Genomic DNA, 23585 nt, shown 5'->3' with positions numbered 1-23585 from the left:
TATATATATATATATATATATATATATATATATATATATAATAATATATATATATACATATATATATATGCACAGCATGAATGCGAGTGTATACTTTTCCAGTTGTTTTTGCTCCGTCAACATAAATAGTTCCAAACATGCAGCAGAACTGCTGTGTGTTTCATAGCAACACAGAGCAGAGGTGATGTTTCCTTCCTGAATGAATCAACGTTTTTGAACAAATCATTTGAGTAAATGATTCAGTGGCTCGCTCACAAAGGCAGTCATTTGTTTCGTTTCTAAATGAATTTGCGTTTTTGACCAAATTGGTTGAATGAATGATACAATGATTCACTAAAACAATCACTTGTCGACACCTACTGCAGAATGAAGTAATATGCAGAAAGAGCTTTACTGCACTGTTATTCTTATAGTTATTTACTTAAAGGCCAAGAATTCGAAAGTCTCGAACATCCAAAGAAAACAGCGTAAACTTACATTTCGCAAAATAAGATGGATAGGCCTATAAGTACAGAAACGTCATCAAGACTATCATTACTTGTTTGCGCAAAATATTAAGGGAAAACATTTACTCTTTACTCTTTGTTGTTTACATTAGGAAGAAAACAAAACACATTGTTAAATGTTAGTTTGGATTCACATTTACTTATCTTGATCTAAAACGAACTATACAGACCAAACCACAGATATTTGCTGCAAACACATTTAGACAAACTCTTAAAAACACACACATTTAAACATGAAAGTATTGCTGTTTGTTTAATGCAGACACACGTTTAGGCCATTTTCAGACTTCCCTTCTGTGAGGGGTTCTGGGAAAACGTAGCTCTAGTTCCTCTCTTTGATTAAACCATGCATGCATAAGAGGAAGAAAATATAACCATTCAAAAAGAAAGAATAGAGAGAAGGTCTTTGTTTGCGAGAGAGGTAAACCAAGGCCATGGCCTGACCCTGCTGTTCTGAGCATGCCCAGAACAACGTGTGGTCTCTGACGAATTCTGACACGGGAAGAATAACTTATGTGTTTCAGTGAAATCCACACACACACACTCACATTAGTGACTCAAAATGGAAAAATTGTTAAAGATAACTGTGTTTTAATCAGTGCCTGGTGGTTTGTGCCTTGTAACTTTCCTTATACAGTCAAGCCTGTTTCAAATTGAGTTTTGGACAGTACAGCAGTGCTAGTAATTAAACTTTTCTTTTTTTAAAAATAACTTATTTTTTCTTTTAAAAAAGTAAATAACTGAGAAATTGCTTAAGTTTCAGGGTAAAATATACCCACTTTAGCCTTTGTCAGCTTTCTTGCATGTCTTATCATTAAGACCAAGAAGATGGAGACATTCGCCTTGTAAGCAACATTTAAGCAAAAACTGTTCTACATTTCCTTTATATATTCTGCGTAAGCGTTAATGAGGTGTGATTACTTTTAAGGAAGTATTTGTGGTCATTTCTCCCCCTTTACTGTAAAGTCTATTTTTATAAGTGATCTGTAATGTCTGTAATTTTTTCAGTGTGACAACACTTACAGTATATATGAAAAGATTCAGAATTGATTGAAATGTGGTAAAATGGACATACTCAGCTGAAAGCATGAGCGTAATATCCTAAATACCTTATTATTATTATTATTATTATTATTATTATCATTTTTCAGCCAGTGATCACTGTGTCTTTTTGTTGTTTTATTTCATAGAAAAGAACAGCTTTAAAAACCTTTAGTGTTTGACAGGAACAATTTATATGTTTGGAGCAACTTGATTTTCAGATTAAAGCAAATGATCTATTGAAGGTGTGACTTCCATCAGACCAACCAAATGATTTCCAAATGATTTCTCACTTCACACTTACAATTAACCCCCTTTTTTTGGATGTTGCATTCAAAGTCATCATCTTAAAAATCTGAGGTGTCGCATGCCCCCTGTATTTGAATAGGCATGGCACTCCTGGATGTACTGTAAGTGTACTATAAGTCACTTTGGATAAAAAATGTAGGCTGTGAGACCAAAGTAAATGGAGAAGTCTTTTCTGGCCTCTTCTTGCTTAACCTGGCTCTCAGGACTCATGTCAGCACTTAGTCTGGATCTCAGAGAAGAGGAAGAGAGTTTGTCTTATGACGCTAGAGGGATAGAAATCCTGCAGCTCTGCGGCTTTCTTTCCCATCATGCATTTGTTTGGATCATATTAGGCATCTGAAAAAAAAACAACCTCAAGGGAGGACGTCAGGGTTTTCCTGATTATACACGTGCACGACTGTGGCCTTTTTAAAATATTGCAGTAAGAAAGAAACTTATTTTTTAGAATGAATTGAACATAAATAGAGAGACGCTCAGAAAACTGGTCTTGTTTCTCAAGAGACCTTAATGACACTCCCCTGCTGGTGAGTTAATTAGATTAAATTCTTAGACGCCTGTGTGAGACATCTTTACCGTCAGGTGTTGTGTAACAGCTGATTGCTGTGGTGAAATCTTGGTTACACAAAGAAAACAGCAACTAAGTGAACAAAGACGATTTAACTTGAAACAACAGAAGGGAATGATGTCAGACAGAAGTAAAACAGAATGCACAAGTTGCTGATGGTTCCAGAAAATTTAGGATCGGAGCTGTTACGTTGAAAGGCCACACAAAACTGCTGAACTTTCTTTTCTTTGACTGAAATAACATTCTCAAGAAAGGGAATAAGGATTCAGTCCAATTGGACTATAAGCTAGTGGCAATGACAGATGGTGTTTGTTTGGTTTGGGTTTTTGGTGCCGCATCTGATGGTTATTTTGGCTTTCTAACTTCACCTTACTGACATACTGTAAATCCATTCCTAAATTGTGTTCAGACTGATTATGTCACCATTCAAAATGTATATAACATGTTTGACATTGGCATTAAACTGAACACTCTCTGTGATATCAATTTATCAAAGATATATCCTGTATATGTGTTTATGTTGAATTACAAATAATAGTTTTAATTTAGTTGTTAAAAAGTTTAGTTTTTTCTTATCTTGGCTAGGACAGTAAGTGAACTGGTGCCCCCTCAAAAAACTGTAGGCCCCTCTTTATTTAAGTTATTGTATTATCTTCCCTAATAAGAAAAAGAAAAAGAAAAAGAGCAAAAAGGAGAGAGAAACTATGAGTAAACTGGGGACTGCAAAGGAACTGCCACTTTCTCTTTATTCCCTGTCATTCTCTTTCCTGAGAAAAGTATTTCCGCAGTAGTTTCTGTTACATCACTGAAAATGGAAAGTCGCATGCACAGGAGAATTCTCTGAAAGACAGACTTCCAGATTTCACCTGAGGCAGGTGCTGCTTGCACTTAATAGAACACACACACTTAAAGGGGTCATATGATGCAATTTCACATTTTCCTTTCTCTTTGGAGTGTTACAAGCTGTTCGTGAATAGATAAGATCCCTAAAGTTGCAAAGACTAAAGTCTCAAACCCAAAGAGATATTCTTTATAAAAGTTAAGACTTGTCCACGCCCCCCTAAACCGCCTCGTCCTAACACGCCCCCACATGTCTACGTCACGATGTGGGAAGATTTGCATAACACCGCCCAAATGTGGATGGTTATTTTGGCTTTCTAACTTCACCTTACTGACATACTGTAAATCCATTCCTAAATTGTGTTCAGACTGATTATGTCACCATTCAAAATGTATATAACATGTTTGACATTGGCATTAAACTGAACACTCTCTGTGATATCAATTTATCAAAGATATATCCTGTATATGTGTTTATGTTGAATTACAAATAATAGTTTTAATTTAGTTGTTAATAAGTTTAGTTTTTTCTTATCTTGGCTAGGACAGTAAGTGAACTGGTGCCCCCTCAAAAAACTGTAGGCCCCTCTTTATTTAAGTTATTGTATTATTTTCCCTAATAAGAAAAAGAAAAAGAAAAAGAGCAAAAAGGAGAGAGAAACTATGAGTAAACTGGGGACTGCAAAGGAACTGCCACTTTCTCTTTATTCCCTGTCATTCTCTTTCCTGAGAAAAGTATTTCCGCAGTAGTTTCTGTTACATCACTGAAAATGGAAAGTCGCATGCACAGGAGAATTCTCTGAAAGACAGACTTCCAGATTTCACCTGAGGCAGGTGCTGCTTGCACTTAATAGAACACACACACTTAAAGGGGTCATATGATGCAATTTCACATTTTCCTTTCTCTTTGGAGTGTTACAAGCTGTTCGTGAATAGATAAGATCCCTAAAGTTGCAAAGACTAAAGTCTCAAACCCAAAGAGATATTCTTTATAAAAGTTAAGACTTGTCCACGCCCTCCTAAAACGCCTCGTTCTAACACGCCCCCACATGTCTACGTCACGATGTGGGAAGATTTGCATAACACCGCCCAAATGTGCACGCAAAGAAAGAAGGCGTAACTTTTATTCTCTCTATAGTATTGTTGTTGCCGCCGCCATGTCGTGGAGACGCTGTGTGTTTCGTTGTGAAAGCTAAACTACTTTGTTTGGCCTTCCAAAAGAGGACACAACTAGAAATGAGTGGTTAAGTTGTATTTACAACATTGTTCCAGAACAGTTCAACCAATATTCAAATGTGTCCAGCGCATTTTATGCAGGTTTCCTGAACCTGCAAAGTAGCCTACAATGCGTCTGTGCACAAAGGCTGTTTCTATAAAGTGGGGCAGTTCCAACTTTGCAAGGACAGTCTGGCACTTCTGATAATTAGACATAATGACCTAATAACCTGAAGTATATGCATTTACCTCATAAGGTAATATTAGCCTAATTACCTCATGACGTCATAATAACCTAATATCTTTTTAATGGAATAACAACTTAATACATCTAATCATATTTTTGGAACTGATTACAGTGCAGAAACTGGATTTCTAGTTACTGCTAAAGCCAGGAGATTTATACTGATTGACTTGGTGTGTAAGTGTTGATTATTTACTTCTTAACCGAATGAGCACCCTGTTTCTGCTCCGAGAGATTAATCTGTGTATGTTTCTTGAGAAGTAAGTTTGTAAGTCATTTCTGACTGCAGACCACACCCTGCCCAGTTTAGACAGAAGTTTATCTGTAAGTTTGTTCTTGCATGTACACTAGGGAGGACACCGGTGTGAAATTTTATATTGGGTAAATAAGGGAAATCATATAAATGAAACTTACTTATACAAACGACACAAATGTATCAGTCTAGACCCATTTCTGCAATGACTTAACTCCGAAGTTGGTTTGAACACAGACACGGCATGGTGTGAAAAATGGGGCGAGACTGATTTGTAATTATATATTCTTTTGTAATCATATATAATTTGTAATAATTATCTGTTTACCTATTTATTAACATTATCCAATAGCCAGCCTTAGTGGCATCAGTGGAAAAGTACATTTGTTTCAGAGGAAGTTAGTATATTTTGATCAGTGTTATTTTAGTATTATTTATATACTATTATAGTATTTATTAAAATGATGAATTATCTTTTATTTTTATATTTTCAGTTTTCTTTTTAACTTTTACAATATTTTTTAAGCTTTAATTTATCTTTACCAAAATGTGTCAAGATCTAAATGGGGGCAAATGTTTCATGTGAAGAGGGAATGCTTGCAGTCTGAAAACAAGACCTAAAGATCTAAAGCTCAAAGGAGACTTTTTGACTTGATTGCTAACCTGTGTGAGTCCATCCAGCAGAACAGTGTTAATCTAATTCTGTTCCCCTCTCTGTCTCTCGCTCTCTGTCCCTTTCTCTCTCAGTCATGGCGAAAGCGATGGTTTGTTTTGCGGAGGGGTCGGATGAGCGGGAATCCTGATGTTTTGGAATATTACCGTAGCAAGAGTTCCCGAAAACCAATCAGAGCCATCGACCTGAAGGAGTGCGAGGTCACCATCGAGGCAGAGGTGCGGCCCACCAAACGCCAGTATGAGAATCAGCACCTGTTTGTGGTCAAGACCGCCACGCGCATCTTTTACCTGCTGGCCAAAACGGCAGAAGAGATGAACATCTGGGTACAGAACATTGGACAGATTTGCACGTTTGGAGGACTGAACAGACATGCAGGTGAGGAGGTTTATTATGGAAGTTTTATTTTGTTTTTTAAGTCTTGGACCACTTAGTATGATATGCTCAGCAGCTGATAAATTTTAGCCTCTGATAAAGTTCTAATAGTGTCGGAAATGTTGGGTTGCAGTCCTGCAGTCATTTTGCTTTCCCTTTACATTATCATCATACTCCTGAACACTACCTTATGATTTCTCTGAAGAATGAGCAGTCCATGACTTCAATCTTCAGTTCACACCTGACTCCAGACACTTTGACTTAATTTTTCCCCTTTTCAATGCAAATCACTACACATTAACATTAACACAAGGGCTTGGTTTGGAATTATTTCAATTTTACATGTGAGAATGAGAATGTGAGAATGAATGCAGTCAATTAAAAAAATAAAAAAAAATACAAATTTTCTTATTAAATTAAATAAATAACTTCTGCTCACCAAGGCAGCATTTATTTGATCAAAAATACAGCAAAACAGTAATATTGTAAAATATTATTACAATTTAAAATAACTGTTTTTTTGTTGTTGTTGTTGTTTTTTTAAATATAGTGTAGTCTAGGCCTGGGCGATAAAACGGTATCGATATTTCTCGACGGTACACCTTCTTCGATATCGATAGAAAAATTGTTCGATATAGCGCACGATATAGGCACGTACTATGAGTGACGCAGACAGCACACACAAACACAAACACATGCTGAAATGAATGCTGTGCCTGCCTGTGATGAGGAGATTGTGAATAAAGAATGAATATTAGTCGAATTTAAAATAAACATTTGCATTTGAATGTTAGGTGTGCGTCAGGGAGCGTCATCAGTGGCGCGTGAGATGCGGTGATACTGATGTAAGTGACATTGTTGCATTTTAATGTTTTGTTAGTCAAGCCCACAGGACGTGCCGCTGCTGTGTTATGCATTCAAAATATTAGAGAAATATATAAGCTCAATGCGGAGAAGATTTTGAATGGGTTAAAACTGAAACCAAGTCATTCACACAGAACGCATATTCAGCGCATTTTTTAGACGGACAGATATGACTGCTGCACTCGCGTCTCACACAAGAGATGTATAGAAAGCCATGCAAAGTTAAAACAGTTTAAACTTTTAGAAAACACGTCACAAATTTGTGGAGGTTTATTCCTTTTCACCGCGTCTCAACTCGTGTTTTTAAATGCAGTCTGTGTGAATGGCGCTTCGGCTCTTTGGATTAAGCAATGCATAAATACATGATGCTGTTTTGTTCATAATTGTTTATGCAATTTACGAAATTATATTAGATTTTTATGAGTTAATTTAGACGTAATGCACGTTTTTATAGAGTTACTTCCTTGCGTTGACAATTTAAATGTGCTGCATTATTTTGCTCATTGCGCCCTCCTGTGGCCTTGCGAGACAATTAGACCTATACAGTAAAGACCTATTTAGTCTGCATATAAAACATTAGAAATTAGATGTTTAATTTTTATTCTGTTTGATTTTTAAAACAAAAAATATTTGTTTTTTGTCTCAATAAATTGTGTTAATTATAAATACAGTGGTTACATTTTTTAAAAATTCTATTGCTTTTTGTTTTAAAAAAGGTTATAAAAAATGTCAATAATTATCGATACCGAACGATATGAAATATTATATCGTTGATACATTTTTTAGCTATATCGCCCAGCCCTAGTGTAGTCTTTAATGTCACATGATCCTTTAGAAATTATTCTGACATGCCGATTTGGTGCTGCAAAAACATTTCTTATTACTATCAGTGTTTAATATACTATATATTGCTTAATATTTTTGTAGAAACCATGATTCACTTTTAGGATCCTTTGATTTATATAAAGTTCAAAAATAGAAATAACATTTTTTTTAAAATAAAATTAATAAAGTTAACTGTCACTTTTGATTAATTTAATGCATTCGTGCTGGATAAAAGTATTAATTTCTTTAAGAAAAAAAATATTTCTGATCATAAACATTTTTTGTACCTCAGCAAGTGGCAGGTGATAGGACAAACTGGAATGACAACTAAAAGTCTAAATAAAAACAAAAGCATCTCAAAATAAAATTCTTAGAACTAAAATGATTTAACCTTTTTTTGCAGTATCATTAATAAATACAAACCGTATATGCATGTGGGTTTATGAGAAAGGAAAGTGCTACAGATGAGCTAAAACAGGAAAAACACTTGTACGTAAAATACTCCAAAAAAACAGCCTACGATCAGCCCTTTCACCACATCAGATAAAGATTCAGTTTTAAAATGAATAAACCTAGCCTGGGAAATAATTAACCACAGGACGTTTCTCCAGAGAGAGATGCATAGACAGAGATGCAGACACAATCCATGACGCTGTAATCTAGGCGAGGTCTTATTTTAATATTTTTTTTTTAAATAAAATTAATAAAGTTAACTGTCACTTTTGATTAATTTAATGCATTCGTGCTGGATAAAAGTATTAATTTCTTTAAGAAAAAAAATATTTCTGATCATAAACATTTTTTGTACCTCAACAAGTGGCAGGTGATAGGACAAACTGGAATGACAACTAAAAGTCTAAATAAAAACAAAAGCATCTCAAAATAAAATTCTTAAAACTAAAATGATTTAACCTTTTTTTGCAGTATCATTAATAAATACAAACCGTATATGCATGTGGGTTTATGAGAAAGGAAAGTGCTACAGATGAGCTAAAACAGGAAAAACACTTGTACGTAAAATACTCCAAAAAAACAGCCTACGATCAGCCCTTTCACCACATCAGATAAAGATTCAGTTTTAAAATGAATAAACCTAGCCTGGGAAATAATTAACCACAGGACGTTTCTCCAGAGAGAGATGCATAGACAGAGATGCAGACACAATCCATGACGCTGTAATCTAGGCGAGGTCTTATTTTAATATTCTGTTCCATTCCTCCATCTCTCTTCCTCTCTTTCAAATAGTCTGCAGAGCAACAGCTGCGTCACAGAGGAGTGTTCAGACACACATGCGTCTGTCATAACAGACAGCTCACAAGTACGTAGCATCCCATATATTTAACTAACAGCAAACAGCCAGTGTCACGATCTGTGTCCACAGCAATATCATAGCAAGAAAACGTGTTTTTGTTAAAGCTGGAACAGTAATTAGTGTAAGACACATGGGAAAGTTTTAGCAGTTAGAGTGGCTAACGTGATATACCAAACACGGAGAGTGAGAGAAACCACAAGTTACACATTACTTGGAAAGATAACAGAAAGATGAGTGATACAGCAGGGAGGGTTTCAGACACACACGTGCATGGTTACTGTTTAATACACAACACGCTGGAGGGTTGCACACACCTCTAAATGACTGTGAAAGATAAAGCTAGTATATACAGAACAACAGGCACGTCTATGCCCTTTTCTCCACACATATGGACATTTTTCTTTATGTTGTTTAAAGGAGTGGTTGATTGCGATTTCACTTTTTTAACGTTAGTTAGTGGGTAATGTTGCTGTTTGAGCATAAACAATATCTGCAAAGTTACGAAGCTGAAAGTATATATTTAACTAACAGCAAACAGCCAGTGTCACGATCTGTGTCCACAGCAATATCATAGCAAGAAAACGTGTTTTTGTTAAAGCTGGAACAGTAATTAGTGTAAGACACATGGGAAAGTGTTAGCAGTTAGAGTGGCTAACGTGATATACCAAACACGGAGAGTGAGAGAAACCACAAGTTACACATTACTTGGAAAGATAACAGAAAGATGAGTGATACAGCAGGGAGGGTTTCAGACACATGATCAGCGCGTTTCTCAGAGAAGGAACAGAGTGGTGTGGAATAAAGGTAAATTATATGAAAAATAATGCGTTTTTTTTAAACGAAGCATTAACACATGTTAGACTGCACCCCATAAACACAATCAAGCCTAGAAAAAAGCCAGTGAACCACCCCTTTAAGTCTTAGATGGAGGCCAGAGGTGACTATCAGACGTAATGTTGAAATAGCGAGTGTAGCTTTAGAAGAGACGCAAAGTCTCGGTCGCTGCTTAGCAGCTAACCTCATTACAGACCCCAGCAGGACTGGATCTCAGCTCTTATTTACAGAAAGACTCTTCTGCAGTGAGGCAGACGGACAGCAGGGTGAGAGAAGAACACAGCAGAGATTGTAGTCACACCTGGAGAGCCGCAGTTTCAGATCCTGCTTTAAGCCATGTGTCGAGACGCTCAGAACACACACTGGAGGCTTTTGTGAACTTTTGTGAACTTAAATGTTGATTTCTGCCAGGGCCACAGGTTAAACATCACTGTTATGTCTCTTCTGTCACTTTGACCTGTCATCATGACAACCACTTACTGTATATGTATTCTCCCTCTTACCATAACAACGTCTCAATTAAGGCAGCACGATAAATCGCATGCGATTTGTCATGCGCATCTCGTCAGTAAAGGCATCAGATGAATCTCCTTCGATTATGAACGCAATATTGCGTAGCTTGTCAGTGAACTACCGCTCTGTGTATTAAATGTCACTCCATTTGAAAGCACGTGATGGAGATTTACTACTAATAACAAAACTGGCTTTACTGGCGAGATGCGCATGACAATCGCATGCAATTTATCGTGCAGCCCTAGTCTCAATGTGTCCCTCACTCTACCTGTCAATGACAACCGCTTACTGTATCCCTACTTTCACTGACCGGTCACCATGACAACCACTCACTGTAACCCTACTTTCACTGACCTGTCACCATGACAACCACTCACTGTATCCCTACACTCACTGGCCTGTCACCATAACAATCGCTCACTGTATCTCTGCTTTCACTGACCTGTCACCATGACAACCGCTGACTGTAACTCTACTTTCACTGACCCGCCACCATGACCACCACTCACTGACCCGTCACCATGAAAACTGCTCACTGTATCCCTACTCTCACTGACCCGTCACCATAATAACGGCTCACTGTATCTCCTCTCTCACAGACCCGTCACCATGACAACCACTCACTGTATCCCTACTCTCACTGATCCGCCACCATGACAACCGCTCACTGTATCCCTACTCTCACTGACCTGTCACCATGACAACCACTCACTGTATCCCTACTCTCACTGACCTGTCACCATGACAACCACTCACTGTATCCCTACACTCACTGGCCTGTCACCATAACAATCGCTCACTGTATCTCTGCTTTCACTGACCTGTCACCATGACAACCGCTGACTGTAACTCTACTTTCACTGACCCGCCACCATGACCACCACTCACTGACCCGTCACCATGAAAACTGCTCACTGTATCCCTACTCTCACTGACCCGTCACCATAATAACGGCTCACTGTATCTCCTCTCTCACAGACCCGTCACCATGACAACCACTCACTGTATCCCTACTCTCACTGATCCGCCACCATGACAACCGCTCACTGTATCCCTACTCTCACTGACCTGTCACCATGACAACCACTCACTGTATCCCTACTCTCACTGACCTGTCACCATGACAACCGCTCACTGTAACTCTACTCTCACTGACCCGCCACCATGACCACCACTCACTGTATCTCTACTAACCTGTCACCATGACAACCGCTCACTATATCTCTGCTCTTGCTGACCTGTCACCATGACAACCATTTAATCTATTTGTACTGTTCTCTGACCCCTATCACCATGACTACTACTTATTGTATCTCTACTGTCCCTTTGACCCCATCATCATGACAACTGCTAACTACTTCTTTGTTCTCCTGTATCCCTTTACCATGGCAACCTCGGACTGCAGGTGTAAAAGCAGCTCTACATAATAATTAAAGGCGTCTCATTGCAGCCTTATAAAAGAAATGGTTAAAAAAATCTTAAACCTACAATATAAATACTGTGCAAAATCGTTATCATATAGATGTTTACATTAAATATAGGATCACAGAAATGAATACAACCACACGCCTCTCAGAATTCTCTCTTGCCAGAAAGGTTGTGAGTCATTGTCAGTTATTCAAGTGTTGGATACCCAATAGTAGGCTCTGCCAAAGAAGCAATGTTTACGTGAGCCCACACAACCCCCCTCAGATTAGCATGCTAGCTGCAACGTGATCAAAAGCCGGTTATCTATGACTGTTTTCCCACAACATTACCTCAGCATTACTCACAATGCCTTTCAAGCACCAGCAGGTTGAGTGTGATATCAGACGTCCAAACACTGAATCACCACTGGACACCGCTGTTTATGCGCAATAAAACTTCTTGGATTATTTCAAATTGCCTATTTAATTAACCTGCTCAACAATTACTCCCAAAATGAGAGATGTGTCACTCAAATTTCTTTCTCACAAGCAAACATAGATTTGACCATGGAAACGGCACAAAACTTTCCACAGTGACCTTTTTCTGCATTATTCCAACTCAGTTCCACCTTCCAAAAATATTTTTGCTTACTATTAAAAAGTGAAATGATTACACCCCAAAAATCAACCGTGAACGCGTCATGTGCTTCCAGTGAGTGTAGCAGGCATGAGCCTCACGTGTTCATCTGTGGGACTGAGTGGTTTAGAAATGTCTGCCCACTACTAACACACTGTTGAGTCTAAACGGGAAGAGAAAGAGATGTGTGTGTGTGTGTGTGGGGGTTGTGGTGTGTGGGGGGCTGGAAGGGGGTGATTTGGTCTGCCACCTTCTGGAATAGAAGCAAAGGTACTTCAGAAATGGAATTTGTGAAGCATGGTTATTGCACTTATTTTATTGACATGTAAGATGAAACGTATTGATAATGTATAAACCAAATCTCTCTCTTTTTCTTTTTGACAGAATCAATGGACAGTCTTAATCGCACTCCCTCTTCCCAGCAGCCCTCTCCAGCACTCTCTCCTCATGTTTCTCTCGTGGCTAATCAGGACACAGTTACCGTCGAAAACCACGATGTCCTAGACAGGCCCAGCGAATCAGAGATCAGTCCTCCACTTGACTACCTCTTTCTCTCTCAGTGTGAAACCGGCACGAAGAGCATCGTCAGGCAAGGCCCACCCCGCTTCTTATGATCACACGTTGCAAAAATAATAATTATATGTTAATCTCAATACAGAAATGAGATTCATTCCATGTAGCGCCAGACTATCGGCTTTTCCTTAAATCTGATTTAATAAAGGTGACTGAGAGAATAAATGAGAATAGAAAATCTCTCACGCTTTACGCCTCAGTGAAATCTTTTGATCTTGGTCACTGCAGCATAACACACTGTGATTAGATTCAAATAAAACTTTCATATACCTGCATGCAAAGTAGGGACTTAATGGTTTTATACAAATGCACAATGATTTTTGTAATGCAGTTTTGTGTTGAATACTGAGGCATCATTATGGAGGGGTTATAGCTGATGAATGCAACTACTATGCAGGTATATTACAGTTCACAAAGATTGGGGTCGGTATGATTTTTCAGTGTTTTTGAAAGCTCTAATTCTCACCAGGGTTGCATTAATTTTTTTATTAATTAATGTAATATTGTGAAATATTATTACAGATTTTTAATGTTTTATATTTTAATATATTTTAAAATGTGACAATGTCATTCATTCTTGTGTTGGCGAAGTTGAATTTTCAGCAGCCGTTACTCCAGTCTTCAATGTCACATGATCCTTCAGAAATCTTTCTAATATGCTGATGATTTGGTGCTAAAGAATTATTTCTTATTATTATCACAGTTGGAAATGGTTGTGCTACTTAATTATTTTTTTTTTGTACATTTTTTTACAATTCTTTGATGAATAGAAAGAACAGCTTGTATTTGAAATAGAAATATTTTGTAAGATTATAAATATCTTTACTCTTACTTCTGATCAATTCATCCTTTCTGAATAGAAGTATTATTTCATGTTGACTCGTGTCTCAGAGACTTAAGCAAATGTTTAATTTTTAACATACTTAATATGTGGCATTACACTTGTTTATTTAGATTTTGTCTTTCTAAGGCAGTCCATATGAAAGCAAATTTTACATTTGTTATGCAAATTTGTGATTTCTAAATCATTCAGCACTCATTCGGCAGAGAAAGTCTGTGTAAAAAAAATTGTTTCATTATGACAACACACCACACGTTTTCCATATGCTTTCTCTGAACAAAAAATATTTTCCATATTAGTTTTATATAACATTATTTTATATAACAGTACATGTAATAACATTATTTGGTTATTGTTTTTGTGCATATATGCTTATCTCTGTGTGTTTGTCCTTCCCTAGGTGTGACAGCATCTCTAACTCTGAACGCTCCTTTGAGCAGAGCTCGTCTGAGTACACAGAGGATGTGTTTAGCCCCACCCCACGCACTGACTCCTCCCCCTCCCCTTTCCTTTTGGGTGGGGTGTCCGAGCCCCCATTCAGCGCACCCTGTGGCCCGCTCTCTCTCTCCTCTTCCCTTTCGTCCTGCCTCTCGTCTCCCATCTCTCTACGCCGGCCATCGGACATTTTCAGATTCGACCGGCTCTTCTACGGTACATCAGACCCACAGACGCCTCCTCCCCTCCCACCCAAACCTACACACCTGTCCGATCATCATGGTATTGAGGATACCGGCCTTAATCAGCCGCAACCTGCTCTCCTGCCTCGCAGGACGTCACTTTCAGGAACAGACCACTTTAAGAGAGGTGAGAATGCACAAAAAAAAATCCAAAAAACAAATTCTGCTGATTTGCAAGAAAATACCTATTATTTAATGTGATGATGCGGATTGCAAAAATATCCATAAAATGTTCCATCGCATCAGTTTTTTTTCCTCACAAATGCACTTATCAAAATAACAAAAGAAGTCAAATGTCAAAAGTTTCAGGAGTTTTTTTGGGGGTTTTTTTGGTTTCTGTCTTTACAAAAAGAAGTATTCAAATGAGTGGGAAAATCTTCAAATGCAACATGTCAAAGAAATATACAGTACGTAAAGACAAATTCACATAATCTGCCATTTTTTTGCCGTTTGTTGCAGTAGAAGTCCCACAGATATAACAGAAAATATGTTTGCATTTTCTTCTGTCATTGGCCATAATTCTTACCTTCAAATCAGTATGAGGCATTAAATAATTTAACAAATAGCTGTAACCTGGTTCAGAGGAAGATATGAATAATGCCTTTGCGGCGGTTTTGCTGGTGATTAGTGGATAATACAAGACTTCTTCAACTTATAAAATGGTTGTCATAAGCAAAAAAGCAACGAAATGCACATATTTTGAGAGAAAGTGTGCCATGTGTGCCCCCCCATCCCCCCCGCCCTTTTTTTCGTTATAACATTTCAACAATATATGTACATGTTTTCAGGAGAGTTTGACAATGCTGGAAGAAACTGGAACAAACGTCTAAGCCTCAACCTGGTAAAGAAATATTCAAATATGAAATAGTCAAATGAGCCTGGAGAAAGTTAAACAGGCACTGTAAATACGCATCAATTTGAATATTCACTGCCAGAAAGCAGATGTGTCAGTGTGTTTCTCTCTGTATCTCTATTTCTAGCCAGTATTTCTGAATACCACAGTTACTGAAAACCACTCGGAGGATTCATATGTGCCCATGGCCTCCCCACCGATCAGCTGCTCTGATGTGACTTTAGACGGATACATACCCATGAGCCCCTCCACCCTGTCCGTCCCCCTACTCACCAATGGCAAAACAGAGCTGCCTTCGCCTTCGAATCCTGACCTTGAGCCTCCTCCAGTCGACCGCAACCTTAAACCAAGAATACGGGGTAAATGTTTCTGGGTTAAAATGCAAGGTTTATCAGTATCATTTACAATCAAAGCATGTGGTACTACAAAACGTTACAACCAAAGTTTTGTGATTGTAGCATTAGCATTTATTTATTGAGACTGACCTGCTGCCTTTAAATATAAATGTTTAAATAAGAAATAAGATTTACATTTATTTTATGCCTCAAAACAGCATTTGGACAATGTAATTCACATTTAGCCATTAAGATGCATCTATTCCAAACACGTTTTACCACATGTTAAATAAATTGTACCAATGACTAATGTCTAGCTCAAAGACAGGGATGTGATGCCATAGTTTTAGGAGCCTTGCTATTTCAGAATTCTTTTTTTGTTTCGTTTAATTTTTTTAAGGTATTTGCACAACAGAGCTATGTGACATATTGATGTGCTGTGTTAGCTATAACTGCTGTCATGAAGCAATTTCAATAACTAGAACATCACTGGAGATGTTAGCTACGTCAGAAAACGAAAATAGAGAAATGGAAAAGATGATCTCATGTGAGGAGCAGTACAGAGTGACGCATGTTGAAAATTAATATGAGGAAGATGAGTTGCAGCAGAGCTCATGATCATGATCTGTGTGTCACACAGAAACCACATTTCGTAGTTGTTTTTCTAATGTTTTACCATTGCAGTCTTACCTCGAGATTGTAGAGAATATTAAATGTCGAATTCTACACAACAAAACGAATTTCTTTTTAGTATTTTAAAAAGAAAAGAAAATCATTTAATTTTATTTGTAATACTGGTGCAGACTCTCGTGCGAAAATACTCGTCCTTTGGAAAAGGGATTTGCCTTCGAAAAAAATCGCCGAACAACTGTAAATGTGAACTTACCTTTAATCGCTGAGCTTGTCTAAGTAAAACACAGCAGTGTGGTTCTTGAATTAATCACTGTTTTTGAACGATTAGCTTCTTAAGCGAACAATTAAATAACTCGCTCATTGATACTTTGCTGGATGTTTGAACGAATTAGTTGATTCTAATTCGTTGAATGACTCAATAAAATTACTCGCTCTTAAAATTAATTTGTCGCAAACTGGCGACAGTTTGGGCTACGACATTTGAAGAATTACTAGGCATTACAAAAAGTAGCCTTAGAAAGAAATATTTTGATTCAAAATATAATTTAGTACTCATAAACTTTTTAAGGCCACAATGTGGCCATAATGTTGTTTTTAAGCTGCATCTGGACATTTAGGTATATTTACAAAGACTGCCATAAATTAGAATTGCATAAATAATGCAATTTTTAAATGGACATTAATGTGTATATACGGTACTCTAAATATGAAACTAGATCCGCCAGTAGGTGGCGGCAAGTCACTGTAATAGTGGTTATTCAGTCCTATGATTAAGTCATCCATTCAACCGATTCGTTCAAACGACTGATTCATTCGGAGACGAAGAATCGTTGGCTCACTCGATTAATTTATGAAGGTGCATTACTTTAGCAACAAAACACCGCTATGTTTTTGCTCAGAAAGGTCGAAGAGTTCTGTTGTGGCTTTGTTTGGAATGGTTTTCACTGGTGAAATTGAGCAAAAACAGAATACTGACAATATTTTGTCTAAAATAACACAATACTGACGTCTTGTTTACTTAACTGTTGTAAAAAATCACTATCACATTTGCAGTCGTGCAGATATTCGGGGGAAAACAGCACTCTTGCTCATGTGATGTATTGCGAAACTCTCTCATATGATATAAATATAAGACAGTCACCAGATTACAGTACGTCACTTCTCAGGCATTCCAAGACACATTTCATTCTGAACAGGGGCATACTTCTTTAAGAGATTCTTTGTGGCATTTCGATTTAAATTCTTTTTCAACTGAGAATTTCCCAAGACAAAAGCACAAGAGAGGAAGTGCATGATACTGTCAGAGACACAGAACAGGAATCTCAGACAGCATTGTGTCTTGAGTGGAGGCGCAGGGTTCCTACAGGTCATGCACCTTCACACAAAGGAAATGCCTCATTAAAAGTGAAAGTGTTTGTGTGAGTGTGTGGTGTGCATGAGAGAAAAAGATAAGGAGTGTTTGAGTGTTCTGCATTGTGTTTGCTTTCACAGCTCGACCGCCTCCTTTAGACCTGCGGGGTCTGTCCACAATTTCTGAATGTCCTTTCCACGTTCCCCTCACACGCACCATGACAGAACCCAGGTGAGAATTGTGACAAACTCATATTTACACACCAAAAATGACCCCAAACTGATCCTCTGCAGCTCTGTTCTTCTTCTCAACCACTTCTGTCTGTGTCCTAAAAAATAAAGGTGCTTCAAAAGGTTCTTCAAGCGATGCCATAGAAGAACCATTTTTGGTTCCACAAGGAAGCATTCAGTCAAAGGTTCTTTAAAGAACCATCTCTTTCTTACCTTTTTATAATCTGAAGAACCTTCTTTCACCACAAAGAACCTTTTGTGAAACAGAAAGGTTCTTCAGATGTTAAAGGTTCTTTATGGAACCATTTAGACAAAAAGGTTCTTCTATGGCATCGTGAAGCACCTTTATTTTTAAGAGTGTACATCTTCAACAAAGATACTGTGTTTGTTTTGACACTGCTGTCCCTAAAGTCACCTGATCTCTATTTCCTGCATTTGCAACCCTCTCTGCACAAGTGTCTTCTCATTTACTTGTTTGTGATGTTTATGGATGCCACACTGATGTTATGTTATTCGTTAAATGCAAGATATTGTTTTGTATTTGTACAGTATATCTGTATTTGAAAGTTGCTGTGTTTTGTGCCGGTTTGTTTGTCTCTAGCACATCACTTCAGTCTGTTCCTTTGGACAGGCGGCGGGGATGGGGCTTAAACGGCTCTGAACAGGAAGGGAACATCACGCCAACGGTAACGTGACTTCCTTTAACCCTTTTTCTCTCCTTAATAATTTATTGCTCTGTTTCTCCTTGAAATTTAGAAAGAGCAAAGAGGGCAACATAGGGAGAAAATAAAACAAAAGAATGACAAAACAAGGCAAAAACAAAACAGTAAATCTCAAAATTACAATGTAAATTGTTTCAGGGAAAAAAAAGCTGAAAAATTCAGCAGACAGTGCAAAATGTATGTTAGTTTATGTTTAAAGGGGTCGTATGATGTTGCTAAAAATAACATTATTTTGTGTATTTGGTGTAATGAAATGTGTTTATGCGGTTTAAGGTTCAAAAAACACATTATTTTCCACATACTGTACATTATTGTTTCTCCTCTATGCCGTCTTTGCAACTTTACAGATCTTCTTTATGCACCAAGAGCTTGTAACACTCCAAAGAGAAAGGAAAAATTGAAATCGCATCATATGACCCCTTTAAATTCCAATTATAAACACTATAATTCAAAAGCTTTTCCGTTTTGAAAGAAAATAATACTTCTATTCAGCAAGGGTGTATTAAATTGATCAAAAGTGACAGTGAAGACATTTATAATGTTACAAAAGATTTCCATTTTAAATAAATGCTGTTCTTTTGTACTTTTTATTCATCGATGAATCCACAAAAATATTAAGCAGCATATTTGAATGATTTATGTGACACTGAAGACAGGATTAATGGCTGCTGAAAATTCAGCTTTGCCATCACAGGAATAAATTACATTTTTAAATATATTAAAATAGAAAACAGTTCTTTTAAATAATAGTAACATTTCACAATACTGTTTTACTGCATTTGTTATTTAATAAATGCAGCTTTTGTGAACATAAGAGACTTTTAAAAATAATCATTAAAAACAATCTTATGACGCCAAACGTCTGAACAGTTTTGAACACAAATGTGACCCTGGACCACAAAACCAGTCATACGGGTCAATTTTTTTAAATTGAGATTGATACACCATCTCAAAGTTGAACAAATAAGCTTTCCATTGATGTATGGTTTGTTATGATAGGACAATATTTGGCTGAGATACAACTATTTGAAAATCTGGAATCTGAGGGTGCAAAAAAATCTAAATATTGAGAAAATCGTCTTTAAAGTTGTCCAAATGAAGTTCTTAGCAATGCATATTACTAATCAAAAATTAAGTTTTAATATATTTACAGTGGGAAATTTGCAAATTTGAACATGATCTTTACTTAATATCCTAATGATTTTTGGCATAAAAGAAAAATCAATCATTTTGACCCTTACAATGTATATTTGGCTATTGCTACAAATATACCCCAGCGACTTAAGACTGGTTTTGTGCTCCAGGGTCACAAATATATATTAATAAACAGATGCATTTATGTATAAATGTATGTATAGACATTATAATATTATTGATATAATTGTTGTGATATCTGATGTGATCGCTACTGAGGGAGCCACGACCTCAACACAATAATAATAAAACATAAAATGTGTGTCAGTATTATATATATTTTGGTTATATTTGTGTGTTTTGCTTTGTTCAGGAGTCTCGGCTCTTGTTCCCAGCTTGTGATTCTGCTCCCTGGATGAGGCCTTCTCAGCTGGATTACTTGTCACTTGACTTTAATTCTGCCTCCTCCTCACTTGTTCAGAAGGTCAGTGGTAGCATGAACTGTTTAAGAACCAAATTTCTTACATGCATCTGTCAAACATTTGGTGAGTGTTTGTGGGGTTTTAGTGGGTACTGCTATCTCTTGTAGTAATCGTTTCTGTGGCTTTATACAATGAATCCTCAGGCAGTGATAACAGTGGCTCAGCATTTCCTGTCCCAGTTACTGTTGCTTTGTAACCCCTCAGCTCTAAATCTGCCTGCTGGATTGATGCATTGTGGCCATGTGGATTAGTGTTTTGATTGTTTGTTGGTATTGTGTTTTTGATGTTTTCAGAAACCACTGCTGGCAGACGAGTACAGGGTGGATTACGTGCAGGTAGACGAGAAGAAGACACAGGCTTTACAAAACACCAAGTTGGAGTGGAAGGATGTCCGTCAGTCAAAAGCCTAAGCCTTCTGGGAGGGGGGAATAATCCATTTAAATTATTACATGGTTCAAAACTTGACTTGTTTTCATCTACAATTTCAGGTACATGTTGGTTTTTTACACTGCTATAAAAGGAGCCAGTACAGAGCTGGAAAAGAAACCTTCAGAAATAAAATGGCAGATAATTCAGGAAATTATTCCAGAATAAAAGACCTCCAACACAATGATTCAAGAATAAAGCTTTGTTTTGTAGTTCTTCTCCCGGGAAGAGAATTAGCATTTCCTATGAATTTTCAGAGTAGTGTGTTTTTTTTGGCTTATGAGTAAAGTAAAATATGCAGTTGATGTTAAAGTGCCCCTATTATGAGTTATGAAAGGTTCATATTTTGGTTTTGGGAGTCCCCTACAACAGGTTGACATGCATGCAAGGTCAAAAAACACTTTCATTGTCTCATAATATGCATTTATTTTTTACCTTACTTGGTAAAAAATCAAATCGACTCCCAAATGATTCGTTTAAGGATTTATTTTCCCAAACCCCTCCTTTGCATGACGCTAAGCGGCGGTGATTGGTCCGATTGGTCTCATTTTCATTTCATCTTGCCTGTGATGCCTGATAAAGCAGCGTTTGTGAGCGCAGTGCTGCTTTGTTTACAGCCGTTACCGGTGAAACAGCTATTTTACTGCTCCAACAGCTAGTAGCAAAGAATGAATTTGCATTTTCATTCAAACCAACGCGAAAAGATCAAGTGGGCGGGCAATATGCTAATGTTTCATGTTGACATCAACATGAAACGGCCTGGAATTCGTTTTAAAAACGACTCGTTTCAGTGATTCAGAGTCGATTCTTTCTTTTGAGAGACAATAACTTTATACACGGTGCACTTTCAGATTTAAAACTTGGCAGGATGTTTTCATTCATGTAGAGCTGTATTACACATTGCATGAAAGGTCATTTTCAAAAATTCATAATAGGGGCACTTTAATTTGATCTACAACATGAATTATACACAGTCATACCTCAAATGTGAATGGTGTTTTTTAAAACGTTGTTAACAAATTGATAATAAGTACTAAAAAAGTGCAAAACTATGATAAAAACTCATACTGTGTATGATAAAGGTTCTAGTCCTGATTTGTTAGCTACATAAACTATTTTTCAAAAATTTGGGTTTGGTAAGATTTTTCATCAAGCCTGCATTTGATCAAACATACAGAACAAAAAAAAAAAAATTATAAAATATTATTACAATTTAAAGTAACTGTTTTCTGTTTGAATATATTTGGAAATGTGTGACATAATCAGGATTTTTTGATGATGATTTAAAAGAACTTTTGTAACATTATAAATGTCTTTACCGTTACTTTTGAGCAATTTAATATATCCTTGCTGAAAAAAGTATTACATTATTTAAAAAACAAAAAAAACCTACTGACCCCAAACTTTTGAACGGTAGTGTATGTTTTTTCAAAATCACAGCCACTTTGAAATTCATATTTAAGATGACGGTGTGTAATTTGTTGAAAAGCATGGAATTCTCTTCAAATAACGTTATCCACCGACCTTAATTTACTACTACTAAAATTTATTCTAAAACTGAATGGGTAACGAAATCCAAACAATGCTAACAGCATGAATCTCATGTAAAAACATTTGTCACCAAAGCTTGAACGTGTACAGAATAGAAATTTGTTTACCAGAGCACACATTTTTATAACAGAAATTATTTATAAAATTAACATTAATTCTTAATCATTTGTTTAACTTGGAAAAAGTACAGTGACTTTTTTTGTTGCACTCCCTGGGATGTTATTTTGCAATAATTGCCTGAATATAACAGCACACTGTTTTACATCGCTGAGATATTATGAATGTTACATATTTATGACGTGTACAATCACTGAAGAGTGTCACAAAAAAACAATTACACCAATGAATGTGTTTCTTGCACACCTTCGAGATCGTTTATACTACCATTTGTTTGATGAGAGTCAGACCACTGGAAGCCACTGGAACCACACACTGTGATTGGATGCTAGAACAAAACTATGAAGGAATTGAATGTTTTGTTGAAGGGAAATCTGACTTAGCTTTTTTCAGGATTGAATCCTGAGTGAATATTGAATGTTGAATATGTTAGACTACTGTCAAATTATTGACCTAACAGGGATATGAAGGTCTGTCAATATTTATCGGAATGTATTTTTCCCATCGACCTTTCACGATTATAAGGCATTACGAATGTATTTCTGTATTGGGGTGTCGATTTTTACTGCCATGTCATGCTGTGCTTATGACACTGTTCTTTTATGGTGGTCAGATTTTGCTGTACTGACAAGAGCACAAAAATCTCATGGGAAACTAGCACTGTGACATCAACAGTTTCCTGCCAATCTTGATATTCTTCAGTGTATGCTTTATGTTTCACGAAGAAATGTAATACATGAGTGAGAGAGAAAGAACGAGTGATTGAAAGAGAGAGAGAGAGAGAGAGAGAGTGTGTCTGCGTGTTTTGCTGAAATTCAGAGACCTTACTAACCTGTGTGAATCAATGGATGTTTATCCGTCAGCAGGTAAATTATTGTGATGCATATTGAACACATTAAATCACTTTAAAACAATTCAGCTCAATAAACTGAAAACAAAAAACCCTCAAAGACTCTTCTTTAATCCGTTCTTTTTAAATATTGTTTTGTTTTGAAAGAAGTTTTGTGAAAAACAGCAATATTGTCAAATATTATCATTTAAAATATAATAATTAAAAGCATATGTTCTATTTAGATATATTTAAAAATGTAATCTACTCCTGTAATGTTAAAGCTGATTTTTCAGCATCCATTACTCCACTCTTCAGTGTCGCATGATCCTTCAGAAATCATTCTAATGTGCTGATATGGTGCTCAAGAAACACATTATTATTATTATTATTATTATTCATTATTATCAATGTTGAAA

The 23585-nt window shown here is 36.8% G+C and overlaps 1 protein-coding gene across 3 annotated transcripts in view; it reads left to right on the top strand.

The window, feature by feature from the left end:
* LOC107597263 (GRB2-associated-binding protein 3-like) overlaps window positions 1–20999 on the top strand; it is a 28313-nt gene extending 7314 nt beyond the window's left edge. The window contains exons 2-11 of one of the 3 annotated variants that reach the window (XM_016288252.1): window positions 5721–6024; window positions 12797–13001; window positions 14227–14630; window positions 15292–15344; window positions 15484–15715; window positions 17816–17906; window positions 18507–18591; window positions 20135–20245; window positions 20537–20632; window positions 20732–20999. In XM_016288252.1, coding sequence (XP_016143738.1) covers window positions 5721–6024; window positions 12797–13001; window positions 14227–14630; window positions 15292–15344; window positions 15484–15715; window positions 17816–17906; window positions 18507–18591; window positions 20135–20245; window positions 20537–20632; window positions 20732–20956 — 1806 coding nt within the window. In that variant the 3' untranslated portion in view covers window positions 20957–20999. Of the gene's footprint in view, window positions 1–5720; window positions 6025–12796; window positions 13002–14226; window positions 14631–15291; window positions 15345–15483; window positions 15716–17815; window positions 17907–18506; window positions 18592–20134; window positions 20246–20536 lie in introns of all 3 variants that reach the window. The other 2 variants (XM_016288253.1, XM_016288254.1) reach the window with 2 other exon arrangements.
* Window positions 21000–23585: the final 2586 nt, after the last annotated feature.

This window comes from Sinocyclocheilus grahami, unplaced genomic scaffold, assembly GCF_001515645.1.
Source record: "Sinocyclocheilus grahami isolate Dianchi unplaced genomic scaffold, SAMN03320097.WGS_v1.1 scaffold230.1, whole genome shotgun sequence".
Classification (NCBI taxonomy): Eukaryota; Metazoa; Chordata; class Actinopteri; order Cypriniformes; family Cyprinidae; genus Sinocyclocheilus; species Sinocyclocheilus grahami.
The sequence above is the reverse complement of the archived record's forward strand: the minus strand, read 5'-3'. Positions and strand labels throughout refer to the sequence as shown.